This window comes from Colobus angolensis, unplaced genomic scaffold, assembly GCF_000951035.1.
Source record: "Colobus angolensis palliatus isolate OR3802 unplaced genomic scaffold, Cang.pa_1.0 Scaffold31, whole genome shotgun sequence".
NCBI classification, from domain to species: domain Eukaryota; kingdom Metazoa; phylum Chordata; class Mammalia; order Primates; family Cercopithecidae; genus Colobus; species Colobus angolensis.
In genome coordinates this window covers 11,018,741-11,045,500 of record NW_012116377.1, presented here as the reverse complement: position 1 = coordinate 11,045,500, position 26,760 = coordinate 11,018,741, and the positions used below count along the sequence as shown (strand labels likewise).

The following is a 26,760-nucleotide window of genomic DNA, read 5'->3' as shown; positions in this document are numbered from 1 at the left end:
ATGGGGTTTCACCATGTTGGCCAGACTGGTCTTGAACTCCTGACCTCAAGTGATCCGCCTATCTTGGCTTCCCAAAGTGCTGGGATTACAGGTGTGAGCCACTGTGCCTGGCCAGCCACTGGGGGCTTTTAAGCAGGAGAAATTTTTCTTGCTGGTTTTAAAAACTGGAGTGGGAAAATCACTCAATCATAGCAATTATCTTTAAGTGCCAGTAGATTACCTATCCCTTCTTAATGCACCAGGAGATATACAAATGTACCTCAGCCAAGTCCTCTCCCCTTGGACAGGGGTGCCCCCAGCTGGCCATTGCCTTCAGAAACTGGAAGTCATGTTTGTCTAAACCTCTTGTTAACGTTTTGAATTTCCTTCCCAATGTAACTCTATGGGATAAAATTAGGCTTGTCCTGGAAATGCTACCCCAATGAGGAGGAATCTGTTTCTATCTTCTTTATTCTTCAATGTTTATACTCAATAATAAAGATTCTTTTTTAAGGGTCAATCAAGTTCATCAAGGGTATTCTACAAGGCTAAATACACACAGAAATCATGAGTAACCTAAGTAATCTCTAACATGTTTGATTAGATCACCTAACTCTAGATAGAATGTTCATTTTTCTTGGTTTAAAAAGGGCTCACACATTTGATTAATCTCCCAGTTTACAAGATTACAAGTTTATCACTCCTGGACAGTGGCACATTAGCAGTGACTACTATAGGAGCACTGGGTACATTATCACTACATTTCCCAAACTAGTATCTTCAGTGTACAACTTATTATTAAAACAGGATGTTGCTCTGCCACCATGGCTGGAAGGCAGTGGCACATAGTTCACTGGAGCCTCAACTTCCTGGGCTCAAGAGATCTTCCCGTCTCAGCTTCATGAGCAGCTGAGACTACAGACAAGCACCATTTCAAAAAATTTTTTAAGAGACTGGGTCTTACCATGTTGCCCGGGCTGGTCTCGAACTCCTGGGCTCTTGATCCTCACGCCTCAGCCTCCCAAAGTACTGGGATTGCAGACATGAGCCACCACACCTAGTCCAGAGTACTACTTATAAAAGAATGACATATTAGAAAACACCCGTTTTATTACTGCACTTCTTTGGTACATTTCAGTCTTAAGTTAAAGCAACTTTTCAAAGACAAGGGCATTATATTTTCCAGGCAGCTGAAAACAGTCATTTGCAACCCACTCTCCACCCCATTCCTGATTTCCTTCTCTATTTTTTTTCCATAGAACTTTATCACATTTTAGCATACCATATAACTTACTGCTGTCTTCCTTCACCAAATATAAGCTCTTTAAAACCAGGTATTTTTGTTTTGCTGAGTGATGTAACAATAGTGGTTAATAGTGCCTAGGAAGGCATTCGAATATTTGTTAGAATTTGCAAATGTATCATCATAGGTGTTTCTTCATATGGCTGTCTGTTCTGCCAAGGAAGGGCCAAACTCATCTGTGAACTTTCGCACCTTCTACTTCTTTTCTGTGTGTGTGAGTTGCTGAATCCTACCTATCTTTCAGGCAACAAAAGCAAATCAACAAATTGTTCTAAGGCAGTAATTACACACAGGACACTTTCAGCAGGCAACTCAACTTTCAAAAGCAATGTCATCCATCTTCCTTCATTAGTTGAGGTTTTAAATGCCATTCATCACACCAAACCTATTCATTTATACTATCACTCCACACTGCCACCATTGCACATTTTTCAAATGTTACACTGGAATGATCCAGGCACTCTACTAACATAATTGGATTAGCTAGATGGTATTTTTGGCCAACCTGAAATTCTGGAAAGACTGTTAATGAATACTTTCCAAGGATCTGAATTCCTTCCTTGAGCAGCAGAATCAGGGAGATCTTCGTCTTTCTATTCTTGTATCCATCTTTTCAACTCACTTATCCACCCAAAAATTACTTACTCAACTTTATATAAGCCATTTTTCACTGTGGACCTCTAGGAAATTTTTGTTGAGACTAGACTAAAATCTCCACAAAAAGTGTCTGACCTACAGGAAGTGCTCAAAAAGTTTTGTTCAAAGAATGGTGGGCACTTTATATCTTTATCACTCATTTCTAAATGCATAATCTGATGGTGATCAATGTACACAGGCCTACCAGAGACCTAGCTGGCTAATCTAACTGGGCCAGAGCCAGGTGGCTTGTTTACATCACTGTGGTGGGCAAAGTCCTAAATTGGCTCCTCAAGATATCCCTCAGACCATGAATATGGGACTTGGTGTCTGTCATTTTAAAAAACCTGGCAAGAGATTTGTGGATGTAATTATGATTCTCATCAGCTGACTTTGAGTTAAGCAAAAAGATGTGGTAGGCCTAATCACACAAGCCCTTTAAAATCATTTTATCTGGTTTGTAGCATAAAGGGAAGTCAGACAGATTCCAAGTATGAGAAGAACTGAATGCACCATTGCCAGCCTAAAGATGGAAGGAGTCATGTGTCAAGAAATGTGGGTAGCTTCCTGGAGCTGAGAGTGGCACCTGACAGTCAGCAAGGAAATGGGGACCTCAGTCCCATGAGGCAACGATCTGGCAACTCAATGAGCTTAGCAGCAGACTCTTCCCCCTAGAGACTCCAGGACAAAGTCCAGCCTGGCACTCAACTTGATTTCAGCTTTAAGACCCTAAACAAAAAAAAAGGCCAGTCAAATCTGCCCATCTGGCCTACAGAACTGTAAAATACTGTTTGTGATAATTTGTAAAGCAGCAATAGAAAACTAATAACATAACCATTCCATACTAGAAAGTGGTTTTTTTGCAAGGACCAAATCCTGCAATTACAGCAGGTTTGTTACTAACTCATTTGCTGTCATGCAAGCTCTTCCCTGCTTTTCCCTTTCCTGAATTTCTGCTTTCCTTTTCCATGACCATGGAAATACTGTCCAGGAAAGAATTCCACCAAAAATTAGTTTTTACATCTGAAAACAAAATCAGTTAAGGTACTAAAAGAAAACTTCTTTGGACAGTGTCCAGCTTATAATACTGCCCTTTTATAATCAACCCACAAAGATAAATCAAGGAATAAACTTATCAATAACCAAAAAGGTCCACATCCATGCCAATACATTTATAAAAATAAAAAAGTACAATACAAATCAGATATTGAAAGTGCATGCAAATTCTCTTATGAGAACTGTTGTACAACCTGACAGGATATTAAAAAATGAAAACTAAAATTTCAATAAATAAATAAAAAGAGAACTGTCTCAACATAGAAAACAATCAAATAAATATGTACACTGAGTCAGAAAATTATTTTAATAATTACAAAACTTTTTTTTTTTTTTTTACAGAATCAGTATAAAATAGCAGTTGATTTCTCCATAATTATCAGAATTATTTATACTTGAGGTCTTGGCTAAGTGGGGCTGAAATCAACAAAAGGTCTTGGACTGTTGGCTCAGAAATCATCCTAGGAAGCCCGCCCTGTTGATATCTGTCATGCTTAGCTCTTATGAGATGACCCAGTCCTTAAAAAAAAAAAAAAAAAAAAAAGAATCTCTCTTTATTCATTCTTTGGAGGCTTGAAGTGAATTCGGCAGCGTTCATTAAACACCTAAAATATTGAAACAGAAATAAAAGTCATTGAGTCATCCTGTATAAATCAGGCCTGGAACTAAATTCAATTTAGTATGCTTCAAAAGGTTATTACCATTTTTGTCGTAAGTCAACAGATTTAGGAAATAGAAGAGTTTCCTCACTAGTTCAAACTGACTTATGAGGTGCTAAATGCACAGAAGGCCTTGACATGTATTTACAAGACAATTCTAATATTTTAATAAAATTTAAGTTACTTAGAGAAAAAAATCATCAAGAGCCAGGTAATTTAGTTACTAGCAAACATTTCAACTTCATATTCTGGACATTTTTTAAACAACTACACAAAAATATCTAAAATAAGTTTAAATAAAGAATACACACACATAAAATCAGAAAAGGTGTATCTGAAAGCATATACCATTTTTCAGAGAGAAGGGAAAGAAGGAAGTGGCTGAAGGAAAGGGACAGAAGGTAGAATTTTTACTGTATATTACTATTTAAAAAAATTTTTTAAATATTTTTAATATTAAAAAAATTTAAATCACATGTCAAAACTTTTAAGTGTCCAATTAAAACAATTCTGAAATTGAAAAGAATTTCTTCTCAGAATGTACCCCCATACATCATTAATGTAAAGAACAAATCGCTTTTCAGGTTAAAAAAAAACTAACTACCTATGTTGGCGGCCATTAACTATTATACAAATAAAAGGAAAATCTAAACACAGAGGTTGTGAGGTATTGTTATTATTCTATTTCTTTTTATTTATTTATTTTTGAGACGGAGTTTCACTCTTGTTACCAAGGTTGGAGTGCAATGGTGTGATCTCGGCTCAATGCAACCTCCACCTCCTGGGTTCAAGCAATTCTCCCACCTCAGCCTCCCAAGTAGCTGGGACTACAGGCACCTGCCACCACACCTGGCTAATTTTTTGTATTTTTAGTAGAGACAGGGGTTCACCCTGTTGGTTAGGCTGGTCTTGAACTCCTGACGTCAGGAGATCCACTCACCTCGGCATCCCAAAGTGCTTGGATTGCAGGCGTGAGCTACTACTGCATCTGGCCTACTATTCAATTTCTTAAGCTGAGTGGTAGATACATGAATGTTCATTTTATTAATATTCATTAAATTCTACGTGTCACGTATCTTTGGCATATGCATCTCACAATTAAAAGAAAATATGCAGAAATTATATAGACTCTTTCTAGCCTTTTCACGATTCATCTCACTCATTTTCAGCCCTGACATTTGCCTGAAATTCCCAATCAGACAAGAGGGAGGCTTCAATTTAGTGGCCTGGACACACTGGTTGGGGTGATAGGTACAACTTGGCTGAGCCTCTCCAAATCCTTTTCCCAAATGATTTCCTGTCCACTTCTGCTGGCCCACGGCACCAGAGCACGATGGCTACATTTTCCTCTTTTTAAAGCAAGTAGGGGCCTCATCTTCTGTGGAGTGGACAGACCATATTTTCTTCAAAACTAATATTAAATCCAAAGTAGTTCACTCTTCCCACCACATTTTACATACATCATAAACTTCTGCACTTGTTGTTTCAAGCCAGATGTTTCACTGTACCCCTTCCCCATCCAATCCCAAGAGTAAATATGATTTCTCCAGAGAGTAAAAATGGGAAAATATTGCCAAATCTTCTCAAGTGACAGACACCTTATCATGTTGGTGGAAAGGGCAGGAATAGGAAACCTTGGCAAAGAGGATAAGATAGAGAAATGTGATAAAGCAAAGAAAGTCAATTTGTATTTTGCAATTTGTTCATGTCTCAGCAAGCTGGTACATTCTGGTTTTGGTTCAGCTAACCTCTCTTATAAGCATACAGTTTAACAACATTCCAGTAGTTAAATTCAAATGATAAAACAGAATTTTCAGTATATTTTCTCAGATTTAATAGATTTTTGCCCTTTGTAAATCTTTTAGAGTTTTAGAGAGGGGTAAATGGATACACTTTTTCAGAAAACTAAAGTCAGAGTTTTATGAATTTTGACTATATGTAAGTTTCTGGGATCTGGTCCTCTAATCTTGTTCCTAACAAGAACTATGCAATGATAATAAGGAGCTTGTAAATCTATGAGCGATCAAAAGCCTTATTATCAGATACCAGTAAAACTACATATAATAACAAGTTTTATGATCAGGTAAGTTAGAAGAGAAGCAACTGTATAGGTTACCTAATGATAGGAAAACTTACGGAAAGTAACTGAGCTCAAAAAGGCTAATTTTAACAAATAGCCTCCTTGAAGGTTCTGAGTAGTAACTCTAAATGTCAACTATGCCTGTAATTAGTGTTAGGAGGCATAGAGAATGCCTCTAATGCTGTTATGATGGCAGCTCATTTAGTTCTATCATATGCTTATAAAGCTAATTTTGTTTTGTTTTGGTTTTTTTTTGGAGATGGAGTCTCACTCTGTTGCCCAGGCTGGAGTGCAATGGCTTGATCTCAACTCACTCCAACCTCTGACTCTCGGGTTTGAGCGATTCTCCTGCCTCAGCCTCCCAAGTAGCTGGGATTATAGGTGTGAGCCACCACACCTGGCTAATTTTCGTATTTTTAGTAGACACAGGGTTTCACCATGTTGGCCAGGCTGGTCTTGAACTCCTGATCTCAGGTGATCCACCTGCCTTGGCCTCCCAAAGTGTTGGGATTACAGGCATGAGCCGCCTCGCCTGGCCCAGTAAAGCTAATTGTTATAAAATGGCTCTAATTAGATGCTAACTTAATCCTGCTCTCCCTCCCCCACCCCCCAAAAGGTTACAACCCTCAACTGTAAATGTAAACGAGTGATCTCTACTCTCCTTACAGCCTCAAGGCACTCTTTACTCCCCTCCCTTGGTTTCCCTTTGTTAGTTCAGTTTCCCTGCTACTTCTTTCCAAACACCAATGTTATTTTGTACCTTCCAGCTCCTGTCATTTACCACTTCTTCAACATTCAGTTCTGACTGCATCCATTTCAACTGCAAGAAAAAAAAAAAACTGAAGTTATAAAATTTAAAGAGCAAGAAAAAAATTGAAGTTATAAAATTTAAAGAGCTAAAACCACACTCATGTTTACCCAACAAAACCTGCTGCTGCTCTAGTATTTTTGTCTGTTAATGGCAGAGTTTGGAAGCTTCTTTGACACAATCAACTTTCCCCATATCTAATCAATTGCTAATCTCAAACTTTGCTGCATATTCTAATCACCTTGAGAGCTTTAAAAAAAAAAAATCCTAAGGCCAGTCAGTTCACAGAAGACATACAAAATGCCAATCTTACTAATGTATAAAGAAATGCAAATTAAGCCATAATATGACAAAATGAGTAAGTCTGATAAAACCTAACATTAGTGAAGGTATGGGAAAAGATATACTCCTATATATTCTTAGTAAGAGTATAAATTGTTACAACTTCTATGGAAGGCAATTTGTCAAGACTCACAGGAAATGTACATTCTCATGTCCTTGAACCCAATGATTCCAGTTCTAGAGATTGATCATACAACTACAGACTTGCAAAGATAGCACAGAGGAAAAAAAGGACAAGGAAGTGTAAACCTGATTTGAATAGAGAATTAAGAAAAAAAAACCTCAGGAAGGACAGAGAATATAGGTGGAAGTGATCTAGAAAGGCACGCGCTTCCTCACACCTTAACCATACAGTCAGAGGTCTCAGGCTAAAAATGCCAAGTCTTTAGTTTTCTTTATAACTGCCAACCTAATTCTTCCGAGAGAAAAGTACCCAATTCCATTGCCAGGCCCTGAGAGCAGAGCTCACAATACTCCCAGTAACATTTTGTTAGAGGACTTGAAGGGGAAAAAGCTGGCTAGTTCCAGGCAGAAGGCTTGAAAATATTCAGTAAAATGAGAAGAAAAAAGCATGAACTACAGGTTGATGTCACTGAAGAGTTTAACACCAGGATGACTCCCTCAGGCCAAAGTGAAGAACCCAGACCAGATTTGGGAATAAAATGCCAGAGAGCTCAACAAGATCTGGGCAAGCATGAATCTGACACCCAGGCCAAAGACCCTGGCCAACTAGGAGCGCAGTTCAGGCAGGAGGTTTGAGACATTGGTGGCAACACTGGTAAGAATGGAACTTGGTACAGGTCCAATGGCTCCTTGCAAACTCCCTTCTTAGATTCAGAACTGGTGTCAAAGCGTAGGCCTGTACACATGGCAAGAACTGTGGAACAAGGAGAAGGACTGCATTCTGACAATTAGTCCTGTGCTGTGCAGTAGTAACAAGCCTGAAGAAGCCCACCAATGCAACCTAAGTTCCCATTTTAATCAGCCATACAGACCAAAATCATTAAAGCTCCACTTCTCTGACAAACCCTGGACTGACTGCCAAAGAAATAATTTCAGTTGAAGAACAGTGTGAAAGTCACTAAGATAGTCTTCAAAATTGCTCTCAAATATTTAAAGGGATACTATGTAAAAAAGGGTTCAGAATTATCCTGGGTAACTCCAGAGAGAAGAATAAGAAGCAGTACTTATATATTATGGGAGCAGAATTTCACAATATATATGAAAATCTTGGAACAATTAGAACTGTCCAAAAGAGAATACACTGACGCTGAGACAGGGGATCCTCCCCTGCCACAGCACCCTGCCCTTAAGTAGTAGTGAAACAAAAGCTAGAAACCACTGGTTGACGATATGACAAAGAGGATTAATGCAACAAATATGGAGTCCCAGAGACTCATAAAGGAAAGAAACTGCTACTTTGTAGCAGCCAATATGCAAGGTCTTTCTTACATCCTTGAATCCTCCCCACACCACCCCCCTCCTCAAAAAAAATAAGAAGTTATTAGGTATCAGCTCCATTTTACAGACTCAAAATCAGAATTTTCAGAACAAGATTACAAAGCCACCAAGGTAGGTGGGATTTATTTCCTTAGACAGCTCTATTTCTTTAGAGCTGTATGCCTTTGGATTATTTTTTAAAATTCTACAACCTTGCAGATATTACAGCCAACTTCTAATATAATTTTATCAGTGCTACCAACAAACTGTCACCTTTGAGACAGCTGTCTCTAGGTCTTCAACAGGTAAACTTAAGGCCACTAACATGTGACAGCACTTACAGAGGTCCAGCAAGGAAGGTGCTTTTTTTGAGTTAGAAAGGTTCAGGTAAAGTAGTGGGGAGTTTCTGACTGGCATCTGTCTATAAATAAAATATACTCACTAAAGTATTTGACTATTAGTCACAACTTAAAGAAACTGACTGAATCCAGGGTCAGAAGAGATGGGCTAAAGTCCCAGTTCTACCACTTACTAGCTTGTGGCTTTGGGGATGTCAGTTAGTATCTCTGAGTCTTTTTCCTCAGATAGAAAATGAAGAGGTAGAGTTGTACCATCTCCAAGAGCTCTCTCTGATTCCATAATCTTCATAGCAAACTTGAAAATTGAAAAAAAAATTCACGTTTCCTTATTTGCTTACGTACTAACCCATGGTTACCCCCAGCGCTATATGTTATCAAGCTAGAAAGCAAACCTCATGCAACTCACTGATTGGTTTCTCAACCCCTCCTTGCAGTGGTCATCCTGGTGATTCTATCTGGGCCCTAAAGACACAAGGGCAGATCTGGAGGCTGAGTAAATTGTGTGTCACAATCACTCCCAAACACTCAGTAGTTTAGAGTTTTGAACTTTGCTCTCCACTAACTAGTCACTCTATTCTGTTTGACTTGATCTGTAAACAGTGACTTTTCAGTTTCTGATTTAACAGCCTTTGCCCTGCAGTTTCCTTTGTCAACACCTTCAAGAGCATTGAAATACAAACTCCAATATTACTAGACTTTCACCAGTTTTATATAAATTATCTATATGCCAGCTGGGCACGGTGGCTCAGGCCTGTAATCCCAACACTTTGGGAAGCCAAGACGGAGGGATCACAAGGTCAGGAGTTCGAAAGCAGCCTGGCCAACATGGTGAAAACCTGTCCCTACTAAAAATACAAAAAACAAAAAAATGTAGCTGGGTGTGGTGGCAGGCACCTGTAATCCCAGCTACTAGGGAGGCTGAGGCAGGAGAATCTCTTGAACCTGGGAGGTAGACGTTGTAGTGAGCCAAGATTTCACCACTCCAGCCTGGGTGAAAGTGTGAGACTCCATTTCAAAAAAAATAAAAATAAATAAATAAATAAATAATCTATACACCTTCACGAACAGCAAGGGGAATAAGATCAACATCACTGCATTAGGTCACGTCCAAGGGATCCACCAGTGCCTGTTGCATGAGCAGGTATGGAATACAGACCTGATGCAGTAGTCATGAACAAAGAGAGCAGCAAAGACAGTGGCTGAGTCCTGGATCCAGTGAGACATCCTGAATTGGCGGAATGATCAAGAAAGTGCAGCAGCCCGGCCTACTCACCTTGTGTGCAGCCAGCTACAAGGAAAGAGGTTTCTTTTCTTTTCTACTAATAGTTTTCAATAGATGATGAGGTCCCCTTTTCACAGTTTAGCTACATCTTCTAAACAAAGGGCAAACTTCATGACTGTGCAGTATGAAAAGCATGACTCAATCCCACAAGGATCCATAAGTCACCTATTATGCCATCTTAAAATACAAACATGAAGTCAGGTGTGGTGGCTCACACCTATAATCCTAGCACTTTGGGAGGTGGAGGAGGGCGGATCACTTTGAGCTCAGGAGTTTTGAGACAAGCTTGGGTGACATGGCGAGACCCCATCTCTACCCAAAATACAAAAAATGAGCTGGGTGTGGTGGTTCGCGCCTGTAGTCCCAGCTACTGGGGAGGCTAAGGCAGGACTGCTTGAGCCCCAGAAGCAGAGGTTGCAGTAGTTGAGATTGCACCACTGCACTCCAGCCTAGGTGACAGAGTGAGACCCCATCTCAAAAACAAACAAAAAAACCATGATTTTGATAATTGTACACTGGTCCTGTAGGAAAAGTCCCTGTTCTTCGAAATAACTAATGAGTTTAAGGGTAAAGTGGTACAGTGTGTACAACATACTCTCAAAATGGTTCATGGAAAAAATATATTTATGCACACAGGTGTGTGGGGAGACAGGGAGAGTGAGGAAGGCAGGGAAGGATGAAGAGAAGGAGAGAGGGAGGGTGAAGAGAATAAACTGTAAAGCAGGTGGGGCAACATATAAATAATAAGTGAATATAGGTAAAGGGCATATGGGAGTTCCTTGTACTATTCTTACAACTTTTTTGTAAGTTTGAAATTATACAAGATAAAAAGTTGCCGCTAAGAGACCCCTCAAAGGAAAGACAGCAATAAATCCCACATAATAAAATATGCTGTATTTTTCTATTGTTTCCTTGACTCGTTACACACAAGGTTTATAAAGAAACAGTTCTGCTGCATTAACTGTATTCTGAAGTCTATACCCTACATACATTATAGGTGACTTGGGAAAATAAGGCTTCCTCTGACACATCCTAGGTAGGTACTTGCTGTTTTCTTAAAAGTGAAAACACTGCAGGAATGGGGGAGGAAATGGGAAAAAGGCATGTCCAAGAAAAGGCCAAAGATCCCTAGCAACTTTTACACAGTAGGGAAATAAATTATAATGAGGTACAAGTGCATCTGGTTATATTTAAATCACACTATATTTTTATGGCTAACAAGGGTAATATCCTGAAGTTAAATAGTCTATATTACATTTCAGCAGATTTCTACAGAATGAAACTGGAGCTATTTTCAAAATATATTAGAGATGTTTTTTCTCAAGTTATGTCTCAAAAGGGAGATACTACACAGATGTGATTACCCCAGAATTTCTGATGTGGTATTTCACCTGTAGTGATCCCTTGTCTTTAATAGAAAGAAACAAATAAATGAAAATTAATTATGACTGTGCTCATTTTAGACAAAGCTGCTATGTTGCATTTGTTCAAGACGTGCACATTAATTTACCAATTAATATCTAAACATAATAAAATAAAGCCCACTAAAATTGAAACATTCGTCTCTCAGTCATTTTTTTTAAGTAATAGCCATATTATATGCCAAAATTTTCATATTAAAAATTTTACTTTGAAGGCTATAGTTGGAAAAACTTTGCCTGAGAAATGTTAATTCTGTTCAACTTACCTTTGTCTGCTCTTTTCTAAGTTGCTTTAATAACGTTAAATCATCCAAATTCTTTTCTCTCTCTTCCCGGAGGTTTTTTACTACTGCTGAGGTCTGGGCTATACAATTTTTTATGACTCTGTCTCTACTGGCATGAGCTGCCATCAACTAAAAGAACAAAGGAAAGAAAGGAGAAAAATGCATCAATTTATCACATTTTAGTGCTTTTCAAAAAAATTCTTGAGACTATACAAATTTAATGCTTTCTAAAACAATTTCTGATGACTGAAACCATGAAAGAGAAGATTGTGTTGAATCAGCTACTTCATCTAAAAACATAACCAGCAGCATCTCTGAGGGTGGAAGGTATGAAGTCTGGGGCTGTCCTTCTCCTCAATATGCTCCCGGTATTGCCCTCGGCTTCCTGCATTCCCCACACTGGGCTTTTCACTTCAGTTCCGTCTACCTTACACCACTGACTTTTCCTGTGATTCCATTCATGTGTTCCTCTATTCTACAACCACCCGCACACGCCTGGCCACTGACGGCTATTCTTCCTCTCTTTGTCCTTTCATATTTTTTTCTGTCTCACATTGTTAACAAGTGAAAGAAATTATAAACTAAGTCATGTATAGAAGATTTCACTACAATAAAGAATAACAAAGAATGCTACATTTACCTACGGAAGACAGAGCCCTTTTCAAGATTATAAAGTATAAGTACTGATAAGGAAAACTTATATATGAAGCACAGATTAGTAGTTGCATCAATTGTGTGTGCTGATTGAAATTAAGGATGTCTGACAGAACAACTCTTTGATAACCTCCATCTTAATGCAACAGATTAATAAAAACAGTTCTCATTTACTTCCCATCTTGATTCATAAAGTATCATGGTCGTGTTTCAAACATACTTCCATAATCACAGCCACATTTTGATAATACCCCAAAATCTGCATTTGTAAAGCACTGTTTCAAGTTCGTAGACTTCATTGTTCAGTACTGATTTTTATGTTTACCATGGGAATAAACAATGTAAAGCTAAAAAAAAGTCACAGATTGAAGGGAATATGCTCTAATAAGATCTCATTGACATTTATAAGTTTTATCTTGAGTAACTTTTGAGATTTGAAATTTCTAAAACAAGTGCTTCATAATAACTTTACTGATCATCTTCTAGGAAGAAGTGCTATTTGAAAAGGCAAATATGCCTTCTTCAGCTATAGAAGAAAGCTGAGTCAGGGATTAAAGTCAGGGTGAATATGAGCAACTTGGACATTTCATAGAATTCTGCTTCTTGACTGACATAATACTTAAGGGAACTCAGTGGTACTTATTGGTATGGGCACTCTGCTGCAGGCTTGATCCCTGGCACAAAGCTACTTGAAAAATTAAGCTTTACTTGATATACATGTTGCTGAATCCTTCCAGGATAAAGATACAGAGAAAAACCCAAACACACACACAGGATTTTCAAAACAGAAGAGTTCTAAATTTAGTATGCAAGCTTATCCTGACTCAACAAGGAGATAAAAAATAACAACTTGTGACTCTCACAGGGCCTGTTAAAAAAAATGATAGCAGTAGCAGCAAACATTTTTTGAGACAGGGTCTTGCTCTGTCCCTCAGGTTAGACTGTGGTGGTGTGATCTTGGCTCACTGCAACCTCTGCCTCCTGGGCTCAAGCAATCCTCCTGCCTTAGCCTCTCAAGTGTCTGGGACTGTAGGTGCACGCCACTAAGCCCAGCTAATTTTTGTATTTTTTGTGGAGATGCAGTTTCGCTATGTCACCCAGGCTGGTCTTGAACTCCTGGACTCAAGCGATCCTCCCACCTCAGCCTCCCAAAGTGTTGGGATTACAGGCGTGAGCTGCCGCACCTGACCAGCAATATTTATATACAAAACACTGAGTACTGTAGGCACTTTATAACTCAATGCGCCAACAACTGTATGAACTAGGTACTATTATTATACTAGTTTACAAATATTAAAACTGAGGCAGACAGCCGGGCGTGTTGGCTCACACCTGTAATCCCAGCACTTTGGGAGGCTGACGTGGGTGGATCACTTCAGGTCAGGAGTTCGAGACCAGACTGGCCAACATGGTGAAAACCCCATCTCCACCAAAAAATACAAAAAAAATTAGCCAGGTGTGGGAGCGTGTGCCTGTAGCCCCAGCTACTTGGGAGGCTGAGGTGCGAGAATCATTTGAACCCAGGAGGTGGAGGTTGCACTGAGCTGAGATCCTGCCACTGTACTCCAGTCTGGGTGACAAAGTGAGACACTGTCTCAAAAAAAAAAAAACAAAAAAACAAAAAAAAACCTGAGGCAGAGGTTATGTAACATATTCAAGATCATCTAGCTAGGAGGTAGCAGATGTGAATAATCTAGATCTGCATCCATATTGTTAATCACTACACTATAAACATCTAGGTTAATAGGAAGATTGTAAATGGAAACAATTTTATAGATTATGGCAATTATATGAGTAGTAAGGTGAGAGAGGGAGTATCACCAAAGTGACCATAAATTTTAGTTCTTCAGACAGAGGTACCCAAAGAAAGTGAACTGTCAAACAACCTCATAGCCAATTAGGACTAGGTCCCATACTATCGACTCTGGACACTGAATTCCACTCATTAAGTTCCACAACCTTATGGTTTTCTCAAGCCACAAGACTTACCTGCTCATTTAAAATAACACACTTTAACACAGAACAAAAATATCAGTAGTTAATGCTCTGAATTTAACTGACATGGATAAGCTTGTCCAAAACTGATTTGAGAGAGGCAGTTTAGGTTTTAAGGATGCCTTCTTTATGACTATGAATCCAAACAATAACCTTGTGGTAGAACTTAAAATAGTAAGTGTCATTTGAACTTTAGCTTCCGCATTAATGAAAGAGTATAGGTAAATAAACTATGAAAAATATTTTGCTGCATCATTATTTCCTTCTGCTTTTGGAGATTAAAAAGGAGAAATAAAGGGGGGCAATGAAAAAAATATACTTGAGAAACCAAAGCCTCAGGAAAGGACAATTGATCCATTGGCTTTCCTTCTCTCCCAGTTGCCAAATGCTTCATTCCCCTTCCTGAGGAGTGAGAAAAAGAAGATTTAAAGGTGTGAAGGGTTTTAATTCTTCTTTATACCAGTTGTCTGGCTTTTTAGGACTGATGTACTCACAGTCCTTGCTCTTGTTACTGTCTTACTTCACTGTTTCACTCTCCTCTTTCATTCCTTTGTACATAAGGTCTCCGTGAGGTAAAGGCTGCAAAACAACTGCTCCCATTCTTTAGAACCATTTCTTCTCAGGTTTGGTAAGATTTCACAAGAATAAGGTCACACATTTTCTTGAATGTGTAGTAACCAGATCAAAACTTACATACACCATCAGGTATAGGCAAAGAAACCTGAAGATGGCATTCCTTTAGTCACAGTTGAGTTACAAGACAACTGATTTCTTATTCAGTCTGCAAAGAAAGACATGAAAGAAGCAAAAGACTCAAAAAATACACTTACAGACTCATAAAGTTGTTTACAGGTTTGGCTGGCATCAATTTTCCCTGCAAAGGAAGCTGTTGGAACCGTAGTGTTTAATTCATGTACTATTCTGTCATCAATTGTCCTCATCACCTTGAGTAATTCCTGTATGTATTTAAAGTAAAAGAATATAACCCGAATGGAAAGTTAGTGATAAAAAATAAGTATTTAAGTAAAAAATAAAGCTCTTGGATATTTTACAATCCTTTAAGTCAGGAGTGAGGAAACCAAGCCAAATACAGTGTAACCATAAGAAACTGTTCAAGGATGATAGGCAGGTTAAGTAATGGTAATCTTAACAGTGGGCACCAACTCTGCCTCCTTGGCTCAAATGTGACTGTCTTAAGAGTTAAGACTGTTTTACTCACGTTGAAATCCCGTTTGCTGGCATGGTGTTTAGCAAACAGTGTATGCTCCTTCCATCTCCAGCATACAGCCAATAAAGTATACTACTTGTTTTTACGTTTTCTTAGTAACCCTAGCTCATATGTTCCAAGGATCCCTCTTCCCTCAGAAAGCCTCCAATTCTCAAAAACAAAAAAAACAAAAAAAACCAGAAAAATAATATCAAAAGGGCAGGGAACTTAAAAAGACTGGTAGTAACCACCCACATAGCATAGCCCTCCTACCCACATGTGATCAGTGTACTTCTTTTCACTTGTCACTAGAGAAAGGCTGGACATCAGCTACATCTCGTCTTCAGTTAAACTCTGGGAGAAGTTTCTGGCAGTATATCTTTCTCTTTCTTTTTTGTTTCTCAGATTTACAAAATATCCAAACAAGAACAACAACAACAACAAAAAACCACAGTCACTTACAAAGCATCAAGAAAATGGCTAGGCACGGTGGCTCACACCTGTAATCCCAACACTTTAGGAGGCTGAGGCAGGACTATAGCTTGAACCCAGAAATTCGAGACTAGCCTGAATGACAGACATAGTGAGACCCTGTCTCTACAAAAAAAAAATTTTTTAATTAGCCGGGCATGGTGACTCACACCTACAATCCTAGCTACCTGGGAGGCTAGGGCAGGAAGATCACTGAGCCCAGGAGTTCAAGGCTGCAGTGAGCTATGATCACACCACTGTACTCCTGCCTGGGCAATAGTGAGATCCTGTCTCTTAAAAAAAGAAAGAACGAAAGAAAATAAAACAGAATTATATAATACTAGGAATACACTTACTATTGAAAACATCCAAGTTAACATTCAATATTAATATGTATTAAAAGCAACATTTTATTCTTTCTCCCTCAATATACTATCCTACTTCTTACCTTTCCCAAACTTAAATCCATGACTGAAACCAATTCCTTTCTTTCCTCATCCATTTGTTAAAATAAAAATTCTTATTATGATTAAATTATTACTTTCATTTTAGAAAAGTTAGAAAAACACTTTAAATAAAAATCATCTATAGTTAACCATTATCAACACTTTAGTATGTTCCTTTGGTCTTTATTCTACACACACCTATTAATGTTTTTATAAAACTGAGGTACTATGTGACATTTTAAAATCTGGCTTTATGACATTATATTATGAGCACTCTGCTCTTGTTGCTAGAAACGTCTTGATGTTTTTTTTTTCTTTTTTTTTTTGGGACGGGGTCTCACTCTGTTGTTCAGGCTGGAGTGCAGTGGCGTAATATTGGCTCACTGCAACCTTTGCCTCCTGGGCTCAGGTGATCCTCCCACCTCAGCCCCTCAAATAGCTGTGACCATAGGCATGTGCAACTACACCCAGCTAATTCTTTTGTATATTTTTGTAGAGAGAGGGTTTTGCCACATTGCCCAGGCTGGTCTCGAACTCCTGGACTCAAGCAATCAGCCCGCCTCAGTCTCCCAAAGTGCTGGGATTACAGGCAAGAGCCACCACACCCAGCCCTGAAGATATTTTAAATAGTTGCATAAGTATTCTATCCCGTTCAAGCACTACAACTCATTTGGTTACTTTCTCATTAACGAACATTTAGGTAGTTTCCAATTACAAACCACTTAGTCCATTCAATCTAAGTCTGTAGTCTAGATTCTGTTCTATCATTCCATTAATTTTTAATTAGTGAATTTAATGGCCTTTTCTATACCTCAATCTAGAAGTGAAACAGCTTCCAGAAGGCTCATAATTCAGACTAATAAAACACTGGCAAATATCAGGTCTAAAACCAAGTTCATTATCTTCTCGTCCTGTATCTTTCTATTTTTTTAACAGTATTCTCTGTAAACTGGAATTCTTAAGGGATAATCTCAACATATTCACTGGGCAACCACCATACATAGTGGAGGATATATGTATTGTGCTTAAGTGGCAAATTCCAAACAAATGATGGTAGTGCTATTTGGGGAGTCCAAAAAAAAAAAAAAAAGGTAAGTAGAAGACAGGGACCCACCTTGCCACTTTACCTCCTATGACTGGCCTATTAAAAAAAAAAAAATGTCTCCTTTAAACTCTCCTTCAAAACCTTCCTTTTCACTTGCTAAACTGAACTGATCTTCTGAGGCCAAGGGTTAAGTTGTGCCTTCTGGATAGAGGTTTTCTTGGTTATGAAAGCCCTCAGCAATATTTGTCTTTCAATAACGCAGCGGTAAGAGAGAGTACCACAGAGTTCATACATTTATTAACTCATTCTTCATTCAAAATATAATTACAGTCATTCCTTAGTATCCATGGGGGTTTGGTTCCAGGTCCTCCTATGGTTACCAAAATCCAAGGATGCTCAAGTGATATAAAACGGCACAATATTTGTATAAAACCTATCCACATCCTTCCATATACTTTAAATAAACTCTAGATATAAATGCTATGTAAATAGGTGTTAGTTATACTGTAGTGTGTAGGGTATAATAACAAGAAAAACATCTGTACATGTTCAGTATGGATGCAACCTTTTTTTCTGACTATTTTCCATCCACGGTTGATTCAATCCATGGATGTAAAACCCATAGATATGGGAGGGCCAATTGTCCTATGTCTAGTATGTGTCAGGCACTATTCAAAACATCAAGGCCACAGTAATGAATAAAAGAGGTCCTTGCTCTGATACAGCAAAATTCCTGAAGGGGAGATAGAAATTAAACAAGTATCCTATAAACAAGATAATCTCAGGTACTAAAAAGTACTATGAAAAAGAAAACAAACTAAGGTAACGAGATGAAGAGTGACTGAGTGGTGCTTGGGGGCTACTTTAGATAGAGATCAAAAAAGGCTTTTCTGAGGATGTAGCATTTAAGCTGAAACCTAAATGACGTGATTGAACCAACTATAGGAACATTTGGGATGGGGGTGGTGGCTCATGCCTGTAATCCCAACAATTTGAGAGGCTGAGGCAAGGTAGGAGGATTGCTTGAGCTCAGGAGGTTGAGGCAGTGGTGAGCCATGATTGCACCACTGCACTTCAGCCTGGGCAAACACACAAAAAAACTAAGGAGAGGTAGTTGGATATATTTTGAAGACAGATATATCCAACTGTTGGGTATATATTGAAGACAGAGCTAACAGAAATTGCTGAATTGGTGGTCAGGGACGAGAAAAGAAAACAGGATGACTTTCAAGCTTGAGGCCTAAGCAACTAAATGTACGGAAATGCCATTAACTTATGGTGGTGGGAGACTGGGGAAGGAAGAGACTTGGAAAGAGTGGGAACATCAAGAATTATATTCTAACTCAGGCTGCCTGATGATTACTGTTCATTGTTTGTATGTGGTAATGGTATGGTGTTAGAAAGTCATAATCTCTTGGAGATACAGTCAGAAATTTTACAGAAAAAATGGTATGGTATTTGGGATGACCTCAAAATAATCAGGTTAGGGTGGGGTAAGTGGTAGTAGCGAACAGATGAAACAAGAGTGGCCATGAATTGGTTGTTGAAGTTGGGGAATGGGTACATGAGTGTTTGTGGTATAGCCTCTCCTGTGTTATGTTTAAAATTTTGTAGAATAAAACTTTTTTTTTTTTAAGTTCTGTTGTGGCAACAGATATTGGCGTGCATGCGGAGAAAAGGGAATGCTTATACACTGTTGATGGAAATGTAAATTAGTACAACCTCTATGGAATATGTGGAGATTTCTCAGAGAACCAACAACAGAACTACCATTTGACCTAGCAGTCCCACTACTGGGTACTTACCCAAAGGAAAAGAAATCATTATATAAAAAAAGACACCTAGAGGCTGGGTACAGTGGCTCACTCCTGTAATCTCAGCACTTTGGGGAGGCCGAGGCAGGTGGATCACGAGGTCAGGAGTTCGAGATCAGCCTGACCAACACGGTGAAACTCCATCTCTACTAAAAATACAAAAATTAGATGGGTATGGTGGTGAGCACCTGTAATCCCAGCTACTCGGGAGGCTGAGGCAGGAGAATCTCTTGAACAAGGGAGGTGGAGTTGCAGTGAGCCGAGATTGTGCCACTGCATTCTAGCCTGGGCAACAGAGTGAGACTCCATCTCTGGGAGGTGGAGTTGCAGTGAGCCGAGATTGTGCCACTGCATTCTAGCCTGGGCAACAGAGTGAGACTCCATCTCAAACAAAAACAAAAAAAGACACTTGTACTCATATGTTGATTACAGCACTATTCACAGCAGCAAGCTAACTGTCCATCATCAGTTGACTGGATAAAGAAAATGTAGTGTATGTATACACACATATATATGGAATACCACGCAGCCACAGAAAAGAATGAAATCATCCAGGTGTGGTGGCTCACGCCTGTAATCTAGCACTTTGGGGGCCGAGGCAAGTGGATCGCCTGGGGTCAGGAGTTTGAGACCAGCTTGGACAACATGGTGAAATTCTGTCTTTACTAAAAATACAAAAAATTAGCTAGGTATGGTTGTGGGTGCCTGTAATCCCAACTACTTGGGAGGCTGAGGCAGGAGAATAGCTTGAACCCAGGAGGCAGAGGTTGCAGTGAGCCAGATGGTGCAGCCTGGGCAACAGGAACGAAACTCTGTCTCCAAAAAAAAAAAAAAGAAGAAGAAAAAGAATGAAATCATGTCCTTTGCAGCAACATGGATGGAACTGGAGGCCATTAAGTGAAATAACTCAAAACAGAAAATCAAATACCAAATGTGCTTGCTTATAAGTGGTAGCTAGACATAAAGATGGAAAGAATAGACACTGGGGACTCCAAAGGATAAGGGGAATGAGGAAGGTGAGGGTTGAAAAACTACCTGTTGGGTACAATGTTCACAATTTGCGTGATGGGTAAATTAGAAGGCTATGAGTGCCAGGTGCAGTGGCTCATGCCTGTAGTCTCAGCTGCTTGGGAGGCTAAGGCAGGAGAATTGCTTGAACCCAGCAGGCAGAGGTTGTAGTGGGCTGAGATTGTGGCACTGTACTCCAGCCTGGGTGACAAAGTGAGACTCCATTTCAAAAAAGAAACCTGCATATGTACTCCTAAATCTAAAATTTTAAAAATTAAAAAAACAAAAAACAAAAAACAAAGCTTTGTTTTGGACTTGTTACGTTTGATGCCTATTAGATATCTGAGTAGAAGAGTGGAATAGAAAGTAGAATATGCCAGTCTGACACTGATTGGGGGTGGAGTTAAACCAATAAACTGATGTTCTTTAAAGCCATGAAACTAGAAGAGATCACTGAAGGAGACTGTAGAGAGCAAAGGGGGCCAATGAATTAAGGAACTCTAGCATCTACAAGTAGAGGAAAAATTCTGTGATGTCACCGAAGTCAGAAGAAAGCTTTAAAGGAGAGAATGGTCATTTGTGTTGAATGTTACTAACTCAAGAATTATATGGGGCCGGGTGCAGTAGCTCACATGTGTAATCCCAGCTCTTTGGGAGGCTGAGGCAGGAGGACTGCTTGTGGCTAGGAGTTCAAGACCAGCCTGGGCAACATAGTAAGACTCTGTCTCCACAAAAGTAAAAAATTTAGCCAAGCATGGTGGCATGTGCCTGCAGTCCCAGCTACCTGGGATGCCAGGGCAGAAGGATCACTTGAGCCCAGGAGTTCAAGGTTACAGTGAGCTATGATGTGCCACTGCCCTCCAGCCTTGGTGACTATGTCTCAAAAAAAAATTGTAATGAATAAACAAATGATTCTATGAACAGAAATTAAACTTTTAAACTTGGGAGGATGGAAATCATGGGTGACCTTAAAGAGAGCCATTCAAACAGAGTGTTTAATGGACTGAAAAGGTAATGTGGCTTAAGTACAGAGAGAAAGATAAAACATGGTGTAACATGAGGTCCATTATTAGAGGTCATATGATAGGATTTTAGTCTTTTCTGAGACCCACAGGGAACCAAACATGTATTTTTTGTTATGATTAAGGTTACACGATCAGATCTGTGCTCTAAAATGACTGCTTAGGTTAAAGTGTGGAACATGGACTGGAGAGGAACTACAGTAGATGTCAAAAGATCAGTTAGACACTGCAGCAATCCAGGTGAGATTACGTCGTTTGACATTTCCTGGGATTTTTATTGACTCTGAACTTTAACCAGTTTTAAGTTTGAACACTGGCTATACCTTAATCCCTTTAGCCCGATTCATCTCCAATAAAACAATTTGGACATACTACTAAGTTTCTTACATAGCAATGAGAATCTATCCACATTAACTAGGTAATGAGTCCATCAATTTTATTGTCTTACCGATGGAACCTACAAATGTGGATTATCAAATAGTCATGTATTGCTTAATAACAGGGAAACATTCTGAGAAATGTGTCATTGGATGATTCTGTTGTGTGAACATCATAGCATGTACTTACACAAACCTAGGTGGTATTACAGCTTACTACACACTTAGGCTATGTAGTATAGATGACTGCTCTTAGGCTACAAACCTATACACCAGGTTACTGTACTGAATACTGTGGGCAACTGTAACACAGTGATACTTGTATATCTAAACATATCTACACATGGAAAAGGTACAGTAAAAATATGGTGTTATAATCTCATGGGACCACATCTGTATATGCAGTTGGTCACTGACTGAAACGTCAATATGTGGAGCATGACTGTATATCAATTTTTCTGTGTGTACTAGAGAATTATCAATATATGATCTAGAGCTTGGCTTTCAACTTGGCAGACACTAGCCACATGAGATTATGTAAATTAAAATTAAACGCAATTTAAAATTTAGTTCCTTAATTGCAGTAGTCAAAATTTCAAGTATTCGAGAGCCACCTGTTACTAGTGGCCACCATATGGAGATAGCATAAATGCAGAACATTTCCACCATCACAGAAAGTGCAATTGGACAGTGCTGTATTCTAGAAAATATAATGACAATCCCTAAACTGATAACGTACTTGTTCAGGAATTGCTGAAAACTGTATGCCATTCTTAAACGTCACAGAAGAGATACCAGAAAAGCTAAAGAGAAAGCAAAAAAGGGAGGTAAAATGATTAGGGAACGGAACACTGTAGCAAAATAAAGTGTGGGTGATAAAGTAGTAGATGCATGCCATTTATTCAATCATTTGAGTTATGAAAAGAGGGAGATTAGAATTTTATTTATAGGAACCTGTTGAAAACAGCGAATGTGTGGTCCAACATAGTGGTCCCTCACTGTTTTTGTGGTGTAATGAGACAGGAAGTGATTTCTTTCAAAACTGAAAAGGCAGAAGGAAAAGAACTGTAAACCATCTCACCAGGCTCACATTTCTTCACAGGGAAAAAAGTGCCAAAGTTCTTAAGGCAACTCCAAGAGGTTCTAGGCAAAAGTTCGGGCTGCCCTCACAGATTATGAGCAAATGAAGGTGAATGCAGGCACAAAAATGCTGCCATTTAATTATGTGGATCATCCATAAGGAATTACTGACTACCTACCTGAGGCCTAGCCCCAACGGCATACACTCCTGTCCACACAAATTCACCAAGAAAATATACAGAAGACACCCCTGAACAGAACAGATATCATACACAATAAACTGCAACACCTGTCCACAGAAATAACACAGAAATACACACAGTTCAATGGTTCTCTGAAAGCTGCATCTTGTGTAGAAGAACCCTCATGAGCTTCTCAACGTTAAATCACAGCCAAAGATAACTTTATAAATTCTGTAGTACCCCCAGCTTCTTCTTTCATCTTCCTCAAAACAAGAGATCTGATTTATCATGAATCTCTCATTGTAGGCTGACTCTGAAATTATACAGGCATTTTTCTTGGAATGCATTTTATGCCTTCTCCCTAATTGGTAGGGTAAAGATCTCATCCTCTTGGAAGGCAATTTAGGTACTGAAGCAGTGCCTATATTTAGTAGTGGGCAGGAGTAGAGAAAACTTTCTATTGCCTCTACAATTATACCATAGTCTATTCCTAAGATTCATTCTCAGGTAAAGTTATTTTATAATTCTACATATTTTTCAGGGTACATAGGGGTGAGGAGTAGGAAAGTGGTCATTGTATAACTAAAATACAGTGTACTCCAAAGAATGATATGGAACTCCCTTAATCTTTCCTCTCCTCTCCCTTTGACTGACAGTACCCAGAAGTAACGTCACTGGTACTTGACATCAAGGTCCCTTTTACATGATGCTCTTTTCAGACAGGTCTGGTTCCTCAAACTCTATTTTTACAACAAATCTCCCACAGTGCTTCCCCCAAATCAGAAACACTGTCAGAGTCCTCTAACACCTAACATCCCCAAGGACAGGAATAGAAAGCAGCCCCATAAGTATAAAAGGAACCATCATTGATGCTAGAAAATAATATATTTAGTATGTGCCTAATTACAATGTGATTCAAAATCAATTATGTCAATGAATGTTCCTAATAGAAATACTAATATTTAAACAAGCATGTTGAAGTGCTGGGGGGTGGGTAGGAAGAAAGAGACATGTATGAGGACAATGGTAAGAGATATGACAAGAGGCACTTCGGGATTGGATTTTAAAAGGTCTTATATGCCATGTTAAGATGGCATATGAGATGTTTAGATCTAGTCATATGAACCTAAAACTTAAAAACATAGCTTAGATTACAAAATTCAGAATATAATAGCATATGCCACAGTATTATGGAGATTAGATTGAAGGCGGAATACAGTAGAGAAAAAAGTGCCAGAAGATAGTAAGGCCTGTTGCAAAGCTAGTTCCAAAAATGACAGGGGCCTAAACAAAGCCACAGGCAGTAGTGATGAATCTTCCTAAGGCACCTCTTTGATCATCTCACCCCTTTGCCCAAAAAGGACTCCCTAACTGACACTTGACACACAAGGTCTTCCACAAATCTGGTTGTAATCTTGTGTAATCCCAATGTGATCCTGTGTAAATAATGTGTTCTAGCAATACTGATTTTCTATTTCCCTTAAATACATAAAACTCTTTTTCTCTGTTATCCTATTGCCTCTGCCTTGAATACCCCTAGTCCCTGCCTGCCTAAGGCCCAACTCAACTATATCTCTTGATTTGTTTCTCTCTAAATTCTTTTAGCATTTTATTCTTTTTTTCCCCAATATTTTCCACATTTTATAGCCCTACTTAGATTACATTCCTTGTTTTATACTCCATCTACTGGGTTTTCGCAAGTGCCAGGAGGCTAGTAGATATCTGTCACGGGTTGAATTGTGTGTCCCCAAAATTCATGAATCCCTAATCCCCAACATGACTGTATCTGGTGATAGGGCCTTGAGGTATGTGATAAAGGTTAAATAGAGGTCATAAGGGTGGGGCCCTAATCCAACAGAACTGATGTCCCTATAAGAAGAGGAAGAGATACCAGAGATCCTTCTCCTTCCATGTGCAGGCACAGAGAAAAGATAGTGACATAGAGAAGACATGGTGAGAAAGCAGCCATTTACAAGCCAGGAAGAGAGGCCTTACTATAACTAATTGTGATGGCACTTTTTCCCCCCTTAAATCAAACTGTGTAGCCTAGAAACTGATGGCAGCTTAATCTTGGACTTCTAGTCTCCAGAACTGTGAAAAAATAAATCTCTATTGTTTAAGCCACCTAGTCTGTGGTATTTTGTTATGGCAGCCCTAGCACACTAATACGGTATCCAATAAATTCTTGAATGCGTGCTAAAATGGGATTCTAGGCACTCGATTTTAAACACTCTTTTCTGGATTTTATTTCAATTTGGAAATAGGATATTTTCCAGATGTACTAAATCTAATTTTTGTAATGAAAGAGTAAGAATTGCAAAAATGTTAAACACTTTAGGCCAGGCGTGGTGCCTCATGCCGGTAATCCCAACACTTTGGGAGGATGAGGCAGGAGGATTATTTGGTGAGACACTGTCTTACAAAATTTCTTTTAAAAAATTACCCGGGCGTGGTGACAGGTGCCTGTAGTCCTTGCTACAGGGAGGCTGAGGCAGTATTCAAGAATACCACTACCTTCAAACCGTTCAAAGTACAAAGTTTACTACAGATAAGTCAATTTTTCAGTATCTTGGGTTAGTTAATGCAATACATACTTAAGATCATGATTTTGGAATTCAACTTTGTAACTAAACAGAAGCACACTTATGACTGAATTGGAACAGATAACTTTAATGGCAACTTGGTCAAAACCAGATCCCTATTCTTGAATTCACGGGTTAATAATTAGCCCTAGATCTCTGATATTTGAACATAAAAAGGCAGAACCTTTAAATATAACATCTTCTCTAATGGGCAATGACACTAGAGCAGGTACTAGAATTAATCCTCCCTCCAAGCTTCCATACGTTTTGTCCCACAAAAATAGTAAATTGTACCAAGTGTTTGTTTTATCAACTAAATAACTCTACTTCACCTTTTTCTCTCCCACAAAAACTCTACTTAAAAAAGTACGAGACGAGTGGCAGAAGCTGGAAACTGAGTTCAGGGAACTGCTACGAGATTGTTACAATCCTTATCCACGGATCCCGAGCTTTACCACCGCGGATTACCCAGAGTTTCCCACTCAAGGCCTGCGAGCCGCGGAGAGAACTATGACCCCCCTCCTCCCTCCTCCTACAGAGCAGCCTTGCTCCCTAAGGCCAAACCCGCGCCCCTCATGACCTCCAATGGCTCTAGAAAAGAGCTTTGAATTGCCCGCTTTTTCCAAAGCTGGTTCATACTCCCTCGCAAAGCAGGGAATAGGGTCTGGGGACAAAAGGAGGGACATGCCTGCCACATGAGGAAAACCCCATCACCTGGAACTCCGCGAACTCCTCACAGTTCACACCGCCACTGGGCGCCGCCATATTGGACAAACACGAGGACCCCGCTGCAGGCCAATCACCGCGGAGCAAAGGTGACCGCGGAGCCGCCTGACAAAAAATATAGCACGAAGAGAACCCTTAGGAAAGCTGAGTGGAAGACTTGACTTCTACGTGGTCCGCATCCACCTCGAAACCTGTCACCCTGCTGTCCTAACCCCTTTAACATGTCCTCCTGGAACTGGGCCAGATGCATGGATCAAAGATTGTCAGAACTTGAAGGGACTGTTTACTCCAATCCCATCTTCACAAAAGGGAAACAATTTCCTTGTCGTTCCCCTACCAGGTGGTCGTTGAAGGAAATCTAGGCAAGTGAGACCTAATACCTCTCACTCCAGTGCCTATCTTCCTCCCTTGACCCTGGAGCAGAGGGGTCTTTGTTAAGCATTTGGGACCACTAAGAAACGTCAAGAAAAAACGGTATTTCTGGCAGAGTGGGTGGGTATGA

At 39.4% G+C, this 26,760-nt stretch overlaps 1 protein-coding gene across 3 annotated transcripts; it reads right to left on the bottom strand.

Moving 5' to 3' along the window:
- Positions 1 to 3,258: 3,258 nt before the first annotated feature.
- On the bottom strand, positions 3,259 to 26,300 carry CCDC58 (coiled-coil domain containing 58). 3 transcript variants are annotated; one of them, XM_011950816.1, is made up of 5 exons: positions 26,221 to 26,300; positions 15,129 to 15,254; positions 11,632 to 11,778; positions 6,474 to 6,533; positions 3,259 to 3,579 (listed from the first exon to the last, which is right to left on the bottom strand). In XM_011950816.1, the coding sequence occupies exons 1-5, from the start codon at positions 26,227 to 26,229 to the stop codon at positions 3,529 to 3,531; spliced, it is 393 nt and encodes a 130-aa protein (XP_011806206.1). In that variant the 5' UTR covers positions 26,230 to 26,300; the 3' UTR covers positions 3,259 to 3,528. The 3 variants fall into 3 exon arrangements, with proteins under 3 accessions (XP_011806206.1, XP_011806204.1, XP_011806205.1); XM_011950814.1 differs by having other exon boundaries at positions 26,247 to 26,300; XM_011950815.1 differs by lacking the exon at positions 26,221 to 26,300 and adding an exon at positions 16,425 to 16,457.
- Between the last annotated feature and the right edge of the window lie 460 nt (positions 26,301 to 26,760).

Coding starts and splice junctions, on each gene's coding strand:
- CCDC58 (XM_011950814.1), bottom strand. CDS start 26,297: ATGGCGGCGCCCAGTGGCGGTGTGAACTGTGAGGAGTTCGCGGAGTTC. Junction 15,255..26,246: donor AGGAGTTCGCGGAGTTCCAG/GTGATGGGGTTT, acceptor AAATACATACAG/GAATTACTCAAGGTGATGAG. Junction 3,580..6,473: donor TAAATGACAGGAGCTGGAAG/GTACAAAATAAC, acceptor TCAATATTTTAG/GTGTTTAATGAACGCTGCCG.